This window comes from Canis aureus, chromosome 7, assembly GCF_053574225.1.
Source record: "Canis aureus isolate CA01 chromosome 7, VMU_Caureus_v.1.0, whole genome shotgun sequence".
Taxonomy (NCBI): domain Eukaryota; kingdom Metazoa; phylum Chordata; class Mammalia; order Carnivora; family Canidae; genus Canis; species Canis aureus.
In genome coordinates, this window is record NC_135617.1 from 13,788,857 (window position 1) to 13,807,523 (window position 18,667).

The following is an 18,667-nucleotide window of genomic DNA, read 5'->3' on the forward strand; positions in this document are numbered from 1 at the left end:
GTAAATGTGCATGAACAGATTAAAGAGAAGAGCATTCCTATGGCTAATTCACAAAATCCATTATGTGACAGTATAGTAAACATAACTTTTTAAACCTAAATATCTATATAGAACATGAATTATATAAATCCTACTATTAAGTGTAGAAGTATTTGTTCTCTTACTAGACAAGAGTTACCACCAGTATTCTGAGGCTAATAATTACCTGCAAAAAAATGTAACTCCTCAACAGTTGTTGAGTATGTACCATTTACCAGGCCACTTCAAGACATTGTGGTTACAATAATTACCCAGTCACTGTCCTTGCCTTTTAAGTACCTGTGGTCTCTTGAGATAGACAAATATTTAAGCAAGCAATATAGTGTAGTAAATGCTGAGATAGAAAATATGGGCACAGATGCCAGGGAAGCCTAAGAAAGGGAAATATTAAGTAGGGTATTATGGTTTAAGAAAAGCCTCCGAGGGACGCCCAGGTGGCTCAGTGGTTGAGCATCTGCCTTTGGCTCAAGGTGTGATCCTGGTCTGGGGATTGAGCCCCACATTAGGCTCCCTGTGAGGAACCTGCTTCTCCCTTTGGCTGTCTCTGCCTCTCTCTGTGTGTCTCTCATGAATAAATAAAATCTAAAAAGAAAAAGAAAGAAAGAAAAGAAAAGCCTCCAAAACATCAGCTCAAGAACTGGAGAATGTAGAGAAATGTGTGTGTGCGTGTATTATGTGTGTTTGTATTTTCTTTTAGCATAATAAAAATGAAATAATATTTTAGATATACTTTTTTTTGTATCTTTATATAAAATGTATAACATTTTGCCTTTTCACTTAATATCAGTATGTATAGATCTACTTATTGCCTTCTAAAAAACCTCAGGGATGTTTGTGTGTTTAGACCTTTTTTCAGGGATAGAATCCTGGAAGTGAAATTGCTTGGACCTAGGACTTGTGTATTTCAAATTTTGAAAGCTTTTGCCATATTACTTCCAAAATGACTCTACTAGTTACAGTTAATATCTCTACTAAAAGTATAGTTTATGCAATTTGATGATATAAACACTAAATACAAGAAGAGACAATTCCTACAAGGGGAAAATGTACAGGGTCAAAAAATAAGATTGTTAAACATCATTATCAAACATACTAAGACACAAAGCTATTTCTCCATGATGAATTAGTAAAAGTAATGAAAATACCCCATGGAGGCAAAACTACAGTGTAACATCAGCTCCCAACCATTGCCGTTAGTGTGATAAATCATTTTGGCTAGTGATTTAGTTAAAAGAAATCTGGATAGTATTGGTAAATTCAGTTTAGTTAAATGAAGAGAGAAAGACTACTGGAGTGTTGAGGTCCTGGAAACTAGACAGATTTAGCCAATTATTTTAACTCAAGTTGGAATACCAGAATCACTTAGGGAGGGGTTTCCTGCTACACACACTGGTATCCTTTTTGGTAATAGTCATCCTAACAGGTGTTAAGTTACTTGATGGCTCACTGTGGTTTGGATTTGCATTTCCATAATTCATGATATTGAGCACCTCTGCTTGTACTGGGCCAGGCAGGGTTCAGAAAAGCCTGCTGCTGGCCTGTGCCACAGATTCCTCCTGGGGCTATGGGAACTGCGTTGGGCTGCTACAGCCAGTGGGTACTAGGGTGAGCCAGGGGCCTAGGGTTGCAGGAGTCAGTGGGGAGCATCCAAGACCTTGGGAGTTGTCCTAGGGAGTTGGCTGGAGCAGGCCATCTCTTGGGACCTGCGATGAAAAGGGACACCTACTTTATTTTCTTTCTCCAATGGGGGAAGCTATCTCTCTGCACCAGGCTGCCTGGCCTTAGAGGAAAGGTGATGGAGGGGAGTGATGTCAATATATCTTTACTACTCTCCTTAGTACATCTTTTCTTATTTCTGCTCTCTACCCATTTGCTGTAATCCCTTACCTGGAATTAGCTCTTGTGAAGTTATTTTCATGCATGGATAGTTGTTCAAATTGATGTTTCTGGGCAGAGAGGACGAACACTAAAAAATTCCTATGCTACCATTTTGCTGACCTCACTCTCAGTTTTTCTTTTACAATTGGATGTCAGGAAAGCTTACAGGACAGTTTTGTGTATCATCACAGATACTGTATTTGCTTGGGGCATATTTGGCTTTCTCCTTTATCACTTCTGTAAGCCTCCACTTTAGTGTAAGTGAATTTCTGTTAAGTCACTTCAAACCTAGTAACAAGTAATTGTTGTTTGATCTCTTTTTCAGTGGACTAACTTTATAAGATTGTAGGAAATGGAGAAAAAGTTGCAGAAAAATGTGTATGTAATTTCATTTGGATCTGCACTATAGTCATATTGGCTCTATATATGTAGTTTATATCCTGAAGTTGTGGACAGAGGCAGCATTCGTTGGTTGAGCAGGGCCACCTGCCCACTTCATTTTGTAACATTGTGTGAAAAAGAGTTTGGACCACATTTCATTTCTTCTTTGCCGTTTCTCCTTATAGTACAAGCTTCTAAATTTTGTGCCTTTATCTCTGTATTCCTAACCACAAACACCTGTCTGCAGACATTGAGTTATTTACAGACTTCTGTACAGAAGCTCTCCTTTGGCTAACCATAAGTTATGATTAAATAGAACACATGTCCTGCCTTTGTATTTTTTCTAAATAAAATAAAAAGGATTTAAATCATAGAAGTAGGTGTATAATAGGGACGGCTAATTTTTTTAATTGCAGAGTTTTCAGCAGCTAACGTCTTGCTGTAATTTGTTGGTAAGATTTTAGAATCCTTCGTCTGTCTCCCCTCCCCAGTGATAGGCCCCCAAAAAACTTCTGATTAATTGTTCTTGAATTGGCAAAAATCTCCCAATAGTGAATGTCTGGTATTAATTTGAAGAAATAAAATTGGTAACTTGAATTACTTCAGAATTACTGCAGAATACATTTTTTAGTTCATCATATTTGAAATTTTAGTATTAATATTGCAATATAACATTTTAAAGTTTCAGTAAGAAATTAATCCTCAAACTGAGCTTTGCACATGATGCAGGAAAGAGAGAGAGAGAAAAAAAAAAAAAAGCCTATAGTAAACCAAGGAAACCTGTACTCTATGAGTCATACCCCAGTTGTGCAGAATAGAACTTAACCACAGGACAAGTTTCTACCACAAATTATTCACATGTCAAAAATCTATATGAGTAAGCAGAAGAATCATTGTAAATTGTTTCAGACCCTTGCTTTATGAGACTTTAATAGAATGAAATACTGGAGTATCATGGACATTTAGAGATTAGAACAAGGTCTCTGTGGCTTGTATGCACAACAATATAAACAATTTCTATATTTTTCTCTTTTGTGTAATTAGTTAAAGTCTTAGGGTAACCAAGCATTGTATCCTTTCAGGCTTATGTTAATGAGGCTAGACTTCAATATGTATATTCTGAGATTGTTGGAAAGTGCTTTATTTTTTTATTTATTTTTTTAAGATTTTATTGATTTATTTGACAGAAAGAGAGAGGACGAGAGCACAGGCTGGGGCAGTGGCACTTGCAGAGGCAGAAGAGAGGGAGAAGGAGAAAGAGAAGCAAGCAGGCTCCCCACTGAGCAGGGAGTCTGATGCAGAGCTCAATTCCAGGACACTGGGATCATGACTTGGGCTGAAGGCAGACGCTTAACTGACTGAGCCACCCAGGTGCCCCTGGAAAGTGTTTTAAATCAAGAAAAAGAACTGCAAAGAGAATTATACTACAGCTGTAAATATGTGTAGTCTAGAAAGTATTTTAAATGTTTCTTCCTTACTCCCAGCAATCTGTGCTCTGTTCCTTCAGACGTTTTCAAATTTCTTATTGAAATACCCTACGTTTATTTAGTAAATATTACCTATGAAATATTAACTGAAAATAGTATCAGAGTTTTTTTTTTGCTAACATGAAAATACCAAGATACATTTTAGATTATATCCTTTATGCTTTAGCTTGATCATATCTGTACTTTCAACAAAGAATATGAGGTAAGAATACTTCTATACTTGAAGATTTTCCAATTAATTTCTGTATTTTTATTTTATAATTGAAAGCTGTGGTCCTTGACATAAATAAATAAAACTAGATGCTTCAGAAGACTTTGTGTTTTACATGTGTGAACATGTACTCATGCATGTGAATTGATGAGAGAAGAAGGAACATAAAAATATGGAAAAGGAAATAGTTGGAACTAACTGATTTGTTGTAGTGTCCCCAGGGGCAGGTATAATTTGCAAGCTGTCAGATTCCATTATGGGGGTTGTTGCCATGAATCAGAGCTGACATTTGTATAGCAGAGGTTAGTATAACTATAATTATATGTATGTTTATTGAATCTAAACCGTGTGACATTTTAGCTTTATTCTTTAAATTAAAACATTCATGTAATTTACAAACTTATTGGTTGAGTGGATATGTGATTATATACTTTAAAAAGGAAGATAGAATTCCTAAATCCTGCAAACTATTGCCTGGTCTGCATCTATGACATTTGAATGTGATTTGTAACAATTCCAGTATGACAGTTTTTACCATAGAAGATGTATTAAGCAAACATTTTTTTAATATTGCTTTTTAGTTTAATTAATAGATCTCTAACATTTTCAACTAAATGTGCCATATTCATCAATTGTAAGACACATTTTAAAAATTTACTTGATAGTGGAAACAGCCATAAAATAAGTAACAAAATAACAATATGTACATATCTATCAATAATTACTCTGTATGTAAATGGACAAAACACTCCAATCAAAAGCCATAGGATGACAAAGTTGATAAAGAAATAATACCCATCTATTGCTGCCTACAAGAGACTCATTTCAAACTGAAAGACATCTGCAGATTGAAAGTAAGGGGATGGTGAAACATTTATCATGTAAATGGATGTCAAAAGAAAACTGGAATGGTAATACTTATACTGGACAAAAAAGACTTTAAGACAAAGACTATAACAAGAGGCAAAGAAGGACACTATATACGAACAGAAGGGACAATCCAACAAGAGGATATAACAATTGTAAATATCTTTGCACTCAACATGGGAGCACCCAAATACATAAAACAGTTAATAACAAACATGAAATAATCAAGAGTAATACGATAATAGTAGGGGACTGTAACATCCCACTTACATCGATAGATCATCCAAACAGAAACAGAAGAAGGCAACAGTGGCATTGAGAGACACACTGGACCAGATGTACTTAACTACATATTCAGAACATTCCATCCTAAAACAATACACATTCAAGTTTACATAGAACATTCTCTAGGATAGATCACAAATTAAGCCACAAAACGAGTCTCAACAAATTCAAAAAAAAATCAAAGTCAAACCACACGGATTTTCAAACCATAATACTATGAAAATAGAAAAACCAACCATAAGAAAAAAATCTGGAAAGAGCACAAATACATGGAAGTTAAATAATATGCTACTAAATAATGAATGGGTCAACCAAGAAGTCAAAGAAATAAAAAATTGCATGAAAACAATGGTCCAAAATCTTTAGATGCAGCAAAATTAGTTCTAAGAGGGAAGTTTACACCAATACAGGTCTACCTCAAGAGCCATGGAAAATCTCAAATAAATAACCTACCATTACACATAAAGGACCTAGAAAAAGAACAAACAAATCCAAACCTAACAAAAGGAAGGAAATAATAAAGATTAGAGCAGAAATAAATGATGTAGAAACTGAAAAAAACAGAACAATGCAACCAGGATCTGGTTCTTGAAAAGATCAACAAAATTGATAAACTTCTAGCCAGACTCTTTAAAAAAGAGAGGGCAGGGGGTGGGGAAGAATCCAAATAAACAAAATCACCAATGAAAAAGAAGAAATAACCAGCACCATGGAAGTAGAAACAGTTGTGATGGAATATTATGAAAACCTGTAATCTAATAAACTGGACAACTTAGCAGAAATCGATAAATTCCTAGAAACATATAACCTACCAAAACTAAAGCAGGGAAAGGAAACATTTGAACAGACTGATCACCAACAATGAAATTGAATCAGTAATCAAAAACCTCCCAACAAACAAAAGTCTATGACCAGATAGCTTCACAGCTTCACAGAAAGTTAATACCTATTCTTCTCAAATTATTCCAAAAAACAGAAATGGAAGGAAAATCCAGATTTATTCTCTGAAGCCAATATCACCCTGATACCTAAACCAGATAAGGACCAAAAAAAAAAAAAAAATACAGACCAGTATTTCTGATGAATATAGATGCAAAAATCCTCAACAAAATATTAGCAAACTGAATCTAACTATATTTTTTAAAAATATACACACCATGCTCAAGTGGAACCTATACTTGTCATGTAAGAGTGGTTCAATATTCTCAAAACAATCTGTGATATGTCACATCAATAAGAAAAAGTATAAAAACCACATGATCATTTTAATAGATGAAGCAAAAGTATTTGACAATGTGTGACATCTATTCATGAATACAATACTCTGTAAAGTAAGTCTAGAGGGAATACATCTCAACACAGTAAAGGCCTTATTTCTTCTCTTTCATTAGTGATTTTATTTGGGTTCTTTCTCTTTATTTAGAAAAAGAAAAATGAGTCAATATCATACTTAGCGGTGAAAAACAGAGTGTTTCCTCTAAGGTCAAGAATAAGACAAGGATGTCCAGTCTCAGCACTTCTATTTAAAATAGTACTAGAAGTCCTAGCCACAGCAATTGGACAACATAAGGAAATGAGGGCAGCCAAATTATTAAGGAAGGAGTCAAACTCTCACTATTTGTAGCTGACATGATACTATATAGAGAGAACCCTAAAGACCACCCAAAAAACTACAGGACCCAGTAAATGAATTCAATTAAAATAGCAGGATGAAAAATGAATCCACAGAAATCTGTTGGATTTCTACATGCTAAAAATGAAGCAATAGAAAGTGAAATTAAGAAAACAATCCTATTTACAACTGCATCAAAAACAATAAAATATTTGGGAATAAACTTAGCCAAGGAGATGAAAGACCTGCACTCTGCAAACCATGAGACACCGACGAAGGAAATTAAAGATGAGGCAAAGAAATAGAAAAGATATTCCATGGTCATGGGCTGGAAGAACAAATCTTGTTAAAATGTCCATACTACCCAAAGCAATCTATACATTTAACGCAATCCCTATCAAAATACCAACAGTATTTTTAACAGAACTAGAACAAGCCATCCTAAAATTTGTATGGAACCACAAAAGACCCTGAATAGCCAAAGCAATCTTGAAAAAGAAAAAACTGGAGGTACCCCAATTCCAGATTTCAAGTTATATTACAAAGCAGTAGTAATTAAAATAGTATGGTACTGGCATAAAAAGACACATAGATCAGTGGACAAAATAGAAAACCCAGAAATAAGCCCACAATTTTATGGTCAATTAATGTTCAACAAAGAAGACAAGAATATACAATGGGAAAAAGCCAGTCTTTTCAACAAATGGTGTTGGAAAAACGGTACAGCCACACAAAAGAGTGAAACTGGACCACTTCTTTCACCATACACAAAAATAAATTGAAAATGGATTAAAGACCTAAACCTGAGACCTGAAACCATTGAAAATGCTTGAAGAGAGCACAGGCAGTAACTTCCCTGACATTGGCCATAGCAACATTTTTCTAGATACATCTCCTGAGGAGGAGAAATAAAAGTAAAAATAAACTATGGGTATTACATCAAAATAAACAGTTGTACATGGCAAAGGAAACAATCAACACAACTGAAAGGCAACCCACTGAATGGGAGAAGATATTTGCAAATAATACATCTGATAAAGGGTTAGTATCCAAAATATATTAAAAAAACATATGCAACTCAACATCCAAAAAACAAATAATCCAATTAAAACTGGACAGAAGACATGAACAGACATTTCTCCAAAGAAGACATATAGATGGCCGACACACAAAAAGATGCTCAACATCACTCATCATCAGGGAAATGCAAATCAAAGCCACAATGAATTATCCCTTCACATTGTCAGAATGGCAAGTGATGGAGAGTATGTGGACAAAAAGTAATCCTTGTGCACTGTTGGTGGAACTGAAAATTGGTACAGCCACTGTGGGAAATAGTATGGAGGTTCCTCAAAAAATTAAAAAAAAAGAACTAACCTAGAATCCAGTAATCAGACTATTGGGTATTTATCCCCAAAATACGAAAACTCTAATTCAAAGCAATACATGCACCTCTTTGTTTATTGTAGCATCATTTTACAAAGCCAAACTGTGGAAGCAGCCCTAGTGTCCATCAATAGATTAATGGTTAAAGAGGATGGGGCAATGTATAGTGCAATATAGTCAGTCATTTAAAAAAATGAAATCTTGCCATTTGCAGCAACATGGATAGAGCTAGAGAGTATAATGTTAAGTAAGACAAAGACAAATACCATATGATCTCATTCATCTGTGGAATTTAAGAAACAAAAGAAAGGAGCAAGTGAAAAAAAAGGAAGAGAGAAACCAAGAAACAGACTGTTAAATACAGAGAACAAACTAATGGTTACTAGAGGGGAGAAAAAAATGGTTGAAAAAATGAGTGAAATAGGTGATGGGAATTAAAGACTACACTTACCAGGATGAAAAGAAAAATTTTCTTGATAGTTTTTTTTATAACTTCTTAATGACAATAAACAATGATAGTGTAGCTTTATAATCAATGGCTCCTGAGATTTGGTAAAATAATAGTAATATTATTATTAATTCAATTATTAGTAATACTATTATTAATCTATGGGATTTTAATGACTACATTTTGATATTTAACCATCCTGTTTTTTAAAAAAGTCATTTATGTTATTAAACTTTTCCCTCATTTTTCTATAGTGTAAGTACCAAAAAATTCAAAATCTGTTATAAATATTATAAAGCCAAGAAAGTATACATTTATTTTTAATATTTTTTGTATTTCCTTAATATTTTATTTTTTGTTGCAGTAGAATTGGTGTATAACATTATATTACTTTCAGGTGTACAACATAATAATTTAGTCTTTGTATACACCACAAAGTGATCACCACAGTAAATCTAGTTATCTTTTATCACCTTACACTTTACTACACCTTCACCCCTTTGACCCACCCCCAACCTCTTCTCTTCTGATATCCACTATCTGTTCTCTGTATCTGAGAGTTGTGTTTGGTATTGTTTGTTCATTTGTTTTTTTAGATACCACATATAAATGAAATCATATGGTACTTGTCTTTCTCTAATTTATTTCATTTAGCAAAATAGCCTCAAGGTCTATACATCTTGTTGCAAATAATAAGATTTCCTTCTTTATTTTGTGACTGTTATTCCATTATATGTGTATATCTTCTGTATCCATTCATCTATTGATGAACGCTTAGGTTGTTTCCATATCTCAGCTATTATAAATAAAGCTGTAGTGAACATAGGGGTACATATATCTTTTTAAATTAGTGATTTTATTTTCTGATAAAGACAATATTTGGGATGCCTGGGTGGCTCAGCGGTTGGTCGTCTGTCTTTGGCTCAGGGCATGATCCCAGAGTCCCGGGATTGAGTGCCCACATGGGGCTGCTTGCATGGAGCCTGCCTCTCCCTCCGCCTATGTCTCTGCCTCTCTTTCTGTGTCTCTCATGAAAATAAATACAATCTTTAAAAAAAGAATATCTGGATCCTATGGTAGTAATTTTTTAATTTTTGAGGAACCTTCATACTGTTTTCCATAGTAGGTCACCAATTTACATGCCCACCAACAATGTATGGAGTTTTCTTTTTTCCAAATCCTAACGCTTATTATTTCAGGTCTTTTTGATAACAGCCTTCTAACATGTGTCAGGTCATCTGTCATTGTGGTTTCAATATACATTTCCCTGATGATATTGAACATCTTTTCATGTGCCTATTGTCCATCTGTATATCTTGGGTTTTTTTTTTTTTAAGATTTTATTTATTCATGAGAGACATAGAAAGAAAGAGGCAGAGACATAGGCAGAGGCAGGAGCAGGCTCCTCACAGGGAGTCCGATGTGGGACTTGATCCCTGGGCCCAGGATCACACCCTGAGCCAAAGGCAGACAGACACTCAAGCACTGAGCCACCAGGTGTCCTGCCATTTGTATATCCTGATTAGAAAAATGTCTGTTCAGGACCTCTGCCCTTTTTTTTCAAATAATCAGACTACTGAGGGGTTTTTTTGCTATTGAGTTGTCTCAGTATTTGAGTATTAACCCCTTATCGATACATGATTTCCAAAATTTTCTCCCGGTTGATAGACTGCCTTTTCATTTTATTGTTAGTTTCCATTGCTGTGCAGAAGCTTTTTTTAGTTTGATGTAGTCCCACATGTTTATTTTTGCTTTTGTTGCCATTGCTTTTGGAGTCAGACCCTAAAATCCAATGTCAAAGAGCCCACTGCCCTTGTTTTCTTCTAGGAGTTTTATGTTATCAGGTCTTAAATTCATGTCTTTAAACCATTGTCAGTCACTTTTTGTGCATGGTGTAAGACAGTGGTCTAATTTCATTCTTTTGCATGTGGCTGTCCAGTTTTTTAACACCATTTTTTGAAGACTGCCTTTTCCCCATTGCATATTCTTGGCTCCTTTGTTGTAAATTAATTGACCATATATGTGTGGGTTTATTTCTGGGCTCTCTGTTCTGTTCCATTTCTATATGTGGCTCTTTTTTGGCCCATACCATACTCTTTGATTACTATAGCTTTGTAATATAATTTGAAATCAGGAACTGTGATACCTCCAACTGTGTTCTTTCTCAAGATTGCTGTGTCCATTCTGGGTTTTCTTTGGTTTCATACATATTTTAGAATTTTTTGTTCTAGTTCTGTGAAAAATGCCATTAAGATTTTGTTAAGGGATTACATTGAAACTGTAGATTGTTTTGGGTAGTATGGGCATTTTTAACAATACTAATTCCTCCAGTCCATGAATACAGAATATCTTGCTAATTATTGGTGTTTTCATTAATTTCTTTCATTAATGTCTTATAATTTTCAGTGTATAGATCTTTCACCTCCTTCATTAAATTTATTCCCAGATATCTTATTCTTTTTTATTGTAAATGAGACTATTTTCTTCATTTCTATTATAGTTTATTATTAATTTATAGAAATGCAATAGATTCCTATTTATTTTGTATCCTGCAACTGTACTGAATTAATTTTTTAGTTTTAACAGATTTTTTTGTGGACTCTTTAGGGTTTTCTATATATAATATCATGTCATATGCAAATAGTGACAGCTTCACTACTTCCTTTCCGGTTTGGATAGTGTAGAAATACAGAGGATCATAAGAGACTACTATGAGCAATTATACATCAGCAAAGTGAACAACCTAGAAGAAATGGATGAATTCCTAGAAACATACAACCTACTGACTCATGAAGAAATAGAAAATTTAAATAGACCAGCACATCATGTTAATATTATGAAAGGAAAAAGTCATACGATCATCTTAATAGATACAGAAAAAAAATCATTTGACAAAATTCAACATCTTCACATTCCTCCATGTTCTTTGCAGCATTATCAACAGTACCCAAGTCTTGGGAACAACCCAAGTGTCCACCAGTGGATGAATGAATAAAGAAAGTGTGGTATATACGTACAATGGAATATTGCTCAGCCATAAAAAAGAAGGAAATTCAAACTTTCTTTTTGACAACATGTATGGACTTTGAGAACATTATGCTACGTGAAATAAGATAGAGAATGACCAATACTGCATGTTCTAACTTACGTGTAGAATATGAAAAAGCTGAACTTAAATAGTGGAATGGTGGGTGCCAAGGGCTGGAGGTTGGGGAAATAGGGAGATATTGGTCAAGGGATATAAACTTAGAGCTATAAGATGAATATGTTCTTAGGATCTGATGTACAAATGTATAGCATGCTAACTGTAATTTGCAGTACTGTATTATATACTTGAGGTTATTAATATAGTGGACCTTAAATGTTATCACCACACACACACACACACACACACACACACACACATAATTGTGTGAGGGGATAGAAGGGTTATTTAACCTTTTTGTGGTAATCATTTTGCAATATGTACTTGTATCAAATCATCACATAGCACCTTAAGTTTACATATGTTACATTGTTACATCAGTATCTCAAAAAAAGCTGGAAAAAAAAGGAAGAAGAGATAAAGTGACTTCCCTTTGGTCACAGTGTTTTAAGGGTGAAATAATCATAATAAAAATATTAATGTTTAAGTGAATTACCAGATGAATTGGTTCTGGCAAGTCTCAGGTCCTTTGGTATTTCTGTCAAATAGGTGAGCATTTTAAAACTAAATACACCAAATTTTTGACACAATGGTAATATGTAGCATCACAACTATACCATCTTCCCAGTAGACAGGATAAAATTGGAAGTTTCAAGTAGTGATTTTTGTATTTCTGAGGGAATAAGTACATGTATTGAGAGAAATTTAAGTTGACAGTAAAAATGTTGACAGTTAACCCATGCCCCAATACAAGAGCAGATGGAAATGTCTTGCATGAGTTCCAATTCATTAAGCAAATGTGACACTTTATGTTCTAGCCATTTCAAGATCAGGGAACTGAAGTGATGAAATAGTAATATAAATGAAACCACTTCTTGCTATGCTGGAAGTAAAAGTATAATAAAATTCTAAAATGGATTTTTAAGGTTTCCTTGGTATAGCTGATACCTGAAAAATTTGATTTTACAATTTGTTGCTACATAATTATCTCTAAAAGTTAATTATAAGACAGTATTAGCATAATATTCTAAGTTTATGGTGAGGTTGGTAGCCAAGCTTTGTATTTATTATATAAAAGTATACCCTGTATCCTTCCTAACATTTGTCACTAATAACCTGACTTATTTTATACCTTGATATTAAATGTACAGTGTAGGAGAATTGTTTTGAAAACAGATAGGCATGCTTCCAGGACTTTTAATGAAAAGGGTGTGAGTAAGTAACCCCTGGTTGTATTTATGTTACATATATTGGATTATTTTAAATTTGTCATTATTCAAAGTGGAAGTTCAGTTAAAATATGTTAAAAGAGATTTTAATGCACAGTGAATGTTTTTACCCATTTTAGACATCAAAATGTATTATACATATGTATTTAGTTAATTCCAGCAGCATGTCTTTTCTGTAAATTTTGTGTGATCTCAACATTGCCATTTAGCTTTAGTAACTTAGAACTAAGTAGCTTTAGATTTGTATTATTTTATATGTTAGCTATGAGTTCCTTAATCTGTTTCATTATAGTTTATTTACTAATGTCTGTTTAAGTACAGCTGCTAAATTTTGTGGTTGATAGAGTTTATTTCATAATGATAGCAGTGGTATCTCTAATAATGCAACGGGTCATATTGACAAAGTTAGATTATGTATTTGTTAAGAATTTATTTTCACTAATCTAAAAAAATAAGGTTCTTATCATCCCCATAGGTAATTTAATCAAATGAGAAGTAACAACAAATTTTGAGAGAACAGTCTGACTCTTACCTCAGTTAACCCCTTCAAAGCACAGTTGAATTGTGATTATCATTGATCTCTCTAATCCTTATATACTGGCCATGAGAAGCTTTGCTTTTGATTTCCTATATCGTATTCTTTGAATTATCTACATATTGGCTTATTTCCTAATGTAGTATTACTAAAATAGAAGTAGAAGTATTACTAAGTAGAATACTATTATAGTATTACTATAGTCAAAGTATCTTTTTCTCTGTAACAGGATGATTTTAGAGGATGCAAGCAATTTAATATGTGAAAAGCAAAGAGAAGTATGATTACAGTTTCACATTAAATGGTGTGCTACTGTAAAGTTCACATTAATATCTCAGGCTTATGTCCTGCTCTACATGCCCTAGAATCTCCAGTGACTCGGTCTTTGGGTTGCTGTTATGTGCCATTTAGGCTATATTATATGTATTAGCTTCTGGTATAAAATGCTGTTTATACTAGTTAATATTAAAGGATAATATCTTGAAAACCATATGTATCAGTAGTAAAGTTCAGATTTGAACAAGTATAAATAGGTGACCATTCCTAGAGTGGATTCTTGGTTTCCTTTTTGTTGCCTTTTAACACTTGGTTCACTTCTTTGTCCCTTTTCAAATAAAGGCCATTATTAATGTATGGAGTTTAAAAGATAGAATCATTTGTTTTTATTTTGTTTTGTTTTAAGATATTGTTTATTTGAGAGACTGTGTGTGGAGGCACAAGCTGGGGGAGGAGCAGAGGGAGAGAGAGAAGCAGAAGATTCCCCACTGAGCAGGGAGCCTGGGATTACTACCAGAGTCACCCAGGCGCCCCAGACTCTATTGTTTTTTTACATCATAAGACACTTTTTTAAAAAGCTAGGTATTTTATACACTTCACTACAATTTTTTGACAGACCGTCTTCATTGAGTTTTAAATAACTGCTTAATATCACAACTTAAGTGAAATGAAATATCACTCTTGGAATGACAGTGTCTATAGAGAATTAACTATCATTCCAGGGCATTCTGAACAATTTTTATTTGATCTGTATAAAGGTTGTCAATCATATTTCTTCTTGAATGACATATTTGAAGTTTATATATTCTATGTGACATTTTCCCTTTTTTAATCTTATCTTACAGATGCTTGTGACCACCCCAGAAAAATGGGATGTAGTAACAAGAAAAAGTGTCGGAGATGTAGCTCTTTCTCAAATTGTAAAGCTCCTTATTCTTGATGAAGTTCATTTGCTGCATGAAGATAGAGGACCAGTTTTAGAAAGCATAGTGGCACGTACTTTACGGCAGGTAAGAGGAAGCTATTTTTAAACTTATTTCAGAGGGAAGAGTAAGTTTTTAAGCTTAAATATAGCATTCAAAAAGTATTTATGTATTATTCATGGGGATAAAGATAATTTTAGTATGAAGAAACCTTTAGGTATTTTGTTTTCATATTGAAAGTACTCTTTCTTTTTTCCTTCCAAGTCTTATTTTATTGAAGTCTCTTTAAATTAGCCGAAGTAAATACAGGAAAAGTTCTAAACCATTGTTGTAAAGGCAAGTCTAATATTTGACTAAGCAGTGTTAAGATATAACAGCATAGAGGTGAATATTAGTGATTTTTCTCCACTTTTCTCCTATTTGCACTTAACTTCTACCCCCTGAGAAAATCTGAACATGATTTATAATTTTTCTGATATACTAGATAAAATAAAATTTAATCACCTCAATCATTATTGGAAAAGAAAAAGATAAGTGTATGCTCTCTCTAGTTTGGGAGCTTTGTGGCTATTCATAAATAGTCCAAGCAAAAATTGATAAATTTACCAATGTTTAGTGATTTTTTTCTTTCAGCCCCTCTTCTCATTAAGTAAAAAAATAACATATCATAGAATACCCATGAGTACTAAAATAATGTTAGCAGATCATACATGTAGAGAAAATAAATGAAAATTGATTTTTCAACCTAATCAAGAACTCTAATTCCTTGATTTCCCATCTGTTACTGTCTTTGATCCATATTCTACTGGTTTTGTTTTCTTCCTGAAATAGCCAAGACTTCATGATCAATTTTTCTTTTGTTGATAACCTTAACTTACCCCTGACTACCTGGCAATATTCCAACCATCAATCAATTGAACCATGTCTCTGCGTCTGGCCAGGCGCTAAGCACTAGCAGGAAAGATCACACATTGATATAGTAGAGTTGCTTTACATTCATAGGTTCCAAATTTTACTTGCATCATTCAGATCACCTGGGAACTTCTAAACTGCTTTTCTTCTGTTTCCCTAAAGTAAGCCATTTCCAAGCTTCACCAGACTCCTCCCACATGCTTCCCTACCCTGTCATGCCTCATTCTTATATGACAATATTTTTACTGAATGCAAATAAGTCCTTCATGTTTGAATTCCCTCAATTCCCATCCCTGGCCCTTCTCCCCACCCAGAAAAAAACCTCAAACCCCTCCCCATATCCATATTCATGATTCCATCCCTTGTTCTTTGATTAGAGGTCCTGACTCCATCTGCCTTGGACCCCATTCCTTTCATTTCTACATTACCCCTTTTCTTTTCCTGTGTGTCTTTAATTTCTCCATCTCAGTGAGTATTGTCCCTTCAGCTTAAAAGAACTGCCTTCTGTTTTACCAAAAACCTTCCTTCAAACCTATCCCTCTCCAATAACTTGTGATTAATAAAGCTCTTTTAACCACTGGTCTTCTGAAAATACAAATCTATATTCACTATTTCTTTTTTGACTTCCAAACCATTGCAAACAGGTTATTGTTCCAAATAGGTAATAAAATGTTTTTACCACAATTACCATTTATCAAATCAAAAAGAGAGCCCTTAAACCAAATCATTTTTTTTACTTCTTAATTTTACTCATTTTTGATATTTGATATAATTTATTATTTCCTCAATCTTAGAACTTATACTCTGTTGGGCTCCATGATGTCACCCTGCTCTATTTTCTTCACATATTTTTTTTCCACCTACTTAGCTGCTCTTATGGGGTTCCCTTGCTATCTCCTTTTCTCATCCTTGAAAAGTTTACCTTTTCCAGGTCTCTGTCACTTGCTGTTGCCTTTTTTTTTATGTTGTCTTTATTTATTCTGAATATACAACAATTTTTTCCTGTGTCACCTAAATCTATATAGTCCAAGTCTTACCCCTGACTTCTAGCCATATCCAAATGCAGTTGTATGTTTCTATTTTGACATTCCATAGATATCTCTTGTTTTTTTGTTTTGTTTTTTTGTTTTTTTGTTTGTTTTTTTAAGATTTATTTAGTCATGAAAGACACACAGAGAGAGAGACACTGGCAGAGGGAGAAGCAGGCTCCATGCAGGGAGCCCAACATGGGACTCGATCCCGGGTCTCCAGGATCACACCCTGGGCCCAAGGCAGCGCTAAGCCGCTGAGCCACCCAAGCTGCCCTCCATAGACATCTCTTGCTAAACATGTCAGAAACTCTGCCATCGGGCAGCCTAGGTCGTGCTCCCTTCATAGAGCCTGCTTCTCTCTCTGCCTGTGTGTCTGCCTCTCTCTTTCTCTCTGTGTCTTTCATGGATAAATAAATGAAAATCTTAAAAAAAAAAAAAAAAAAAAAGGAAGAAAGAAACTCTGCCATCTTCCCTGTATACTTGTGTATGGCATAGTAGTTCACTTGGTTCTCAAGCCCAAATCCTGGGAGTCACCCTCAAATTTCTCCTTAACACCTGTCACCTGAATCATTAGTTAGATATCAGTTCTTTTATATTTCATTTGCTAATAAACAGCTCTGATTCAGGTCTGGGAATGTAGTATAAAACACAGAGTGCAAAATTTTAGGAAGTTATATTGTGTTTTAAAATGCTTTAAAATAGTGTTTTCATTTGGCAAGTCCACTATAGAATTCTAGATGGATTAATAATGTTAGCTATATCAAGCAGAACTCTCAGTACATTAAAGAAGATATAAGAGGGCATTTTTTTAATAACCTCAAAATGCAAAACTCCAAATGTTATAAAGGGGGAACATGTGACACATTTGGATATTTAAATATTAAAAATTTCCAACCAGTAAAGACACTGCCAAAAAGTTAAAATATAAGACAAAATAACAAATTATTTATAGCACATAAAATAAATGTCTTTTATATTTAATAGTTATAAATTAATAAGAAATGCAAACTTTTTAAAAATGTAGAGAAAGCATTTCACTTTCATGGTAGAAATAAACACACTTAGCATTATAGAAAAGATGCTTAAAAGGACATGAGAGTTTTAGCAGAAGTAAAAACAAAGTGTAATTTGAAAGCACCCACTAAAATCAGCCTTGTGTTTTTACTTCTAGGGATCTAATGTATGGAAACAATAGCACAAACACACAGATATATTAACACCAGTATTCACTGCAGCTTTCTTGTTAATACCAAATATGTTAGAAGCAACCCAAATGTCCAACAAAATATGAAATGGTTTAATAAATTATATTCATACCATAAAATGCTACATTGCAGCCTTTAAAAAGAATGAGGTAGAGCTGTATGAACTAGACTTAAAAGATATGTCATATTCTCACTGGAAAAGGAAGCTGTCCTCTATATATAGCAGAGTCCTGTTTATGTAAAGAAAAAATGTGCAATATATTTATATTCTCATTCATTCATTTAGTGAACATGCGCCAACCACATAGTTCTAGATGCTGTGGATAGTTGACACTGTTCTTATTTACATTGAGATTTTAGGTTTGGGTAGATTAGGAAGCCTGTACACAGAAGGATATGCTGCGAACTATAAAGGTGTTTTTATAATAGAGATGGAATTCGAGGGTTGTTTGGGGCATGTTCACATTTTACCATGTAAATTAAAAATATGTGCATACATATACAGATAAACACAGATAAACAGATACAGATAAAAGGGTTGAAATGTTCAAAATGACACAAAAATCAGAGATTTTAGCTAATATCCAACTTAATAATTTCGAGCACACAGGAAGTTATGAGACAAAGATGAAGCATGAAGAAGCCTGGAACTGCTAGGCATCACTGCTTTCCAGGTCCTTTCTTGCCATTTGGCTCTGGCCCGGATTTTACATAGGAGTTCTCAAAAAGAAGCATGCAGGGCATCCTTTACAGGAAAGAGAGATGTTTTAATCATAAATGTTTTTATTTTATACCATGATACTTACATAACTTAGTA

The 18,667-nt window shown here is 34.0% G+C and overlaps 1 protein-coding gene across 8 annotated transcripts in view; it reads left to right on the top strand.

Moving 5' to 3' along the window:
• ASCC3 (activating signal cointegrator 1 complex subunit 3) overlaps positions 1-18,667 on the top strand; it is a 335,679-nt gene that overhangs the window by 116,323 nt on the left and 200,689 nt on the right. For all 8 annotated transcript variants that reach the window (XM_077902962.1, XM_077902966.1, XM_077902963.1 and 5 more), the window contains one exon: positions 14,625-14,789. In XM_077902962.1, coding sequence (XP_077759088.1) covers positions 14,625-14,789 — 165 coding nt within the window. The remainder of the gene's footprint in view (positions 1-14,624; positions 14,790-18,667) is intronic.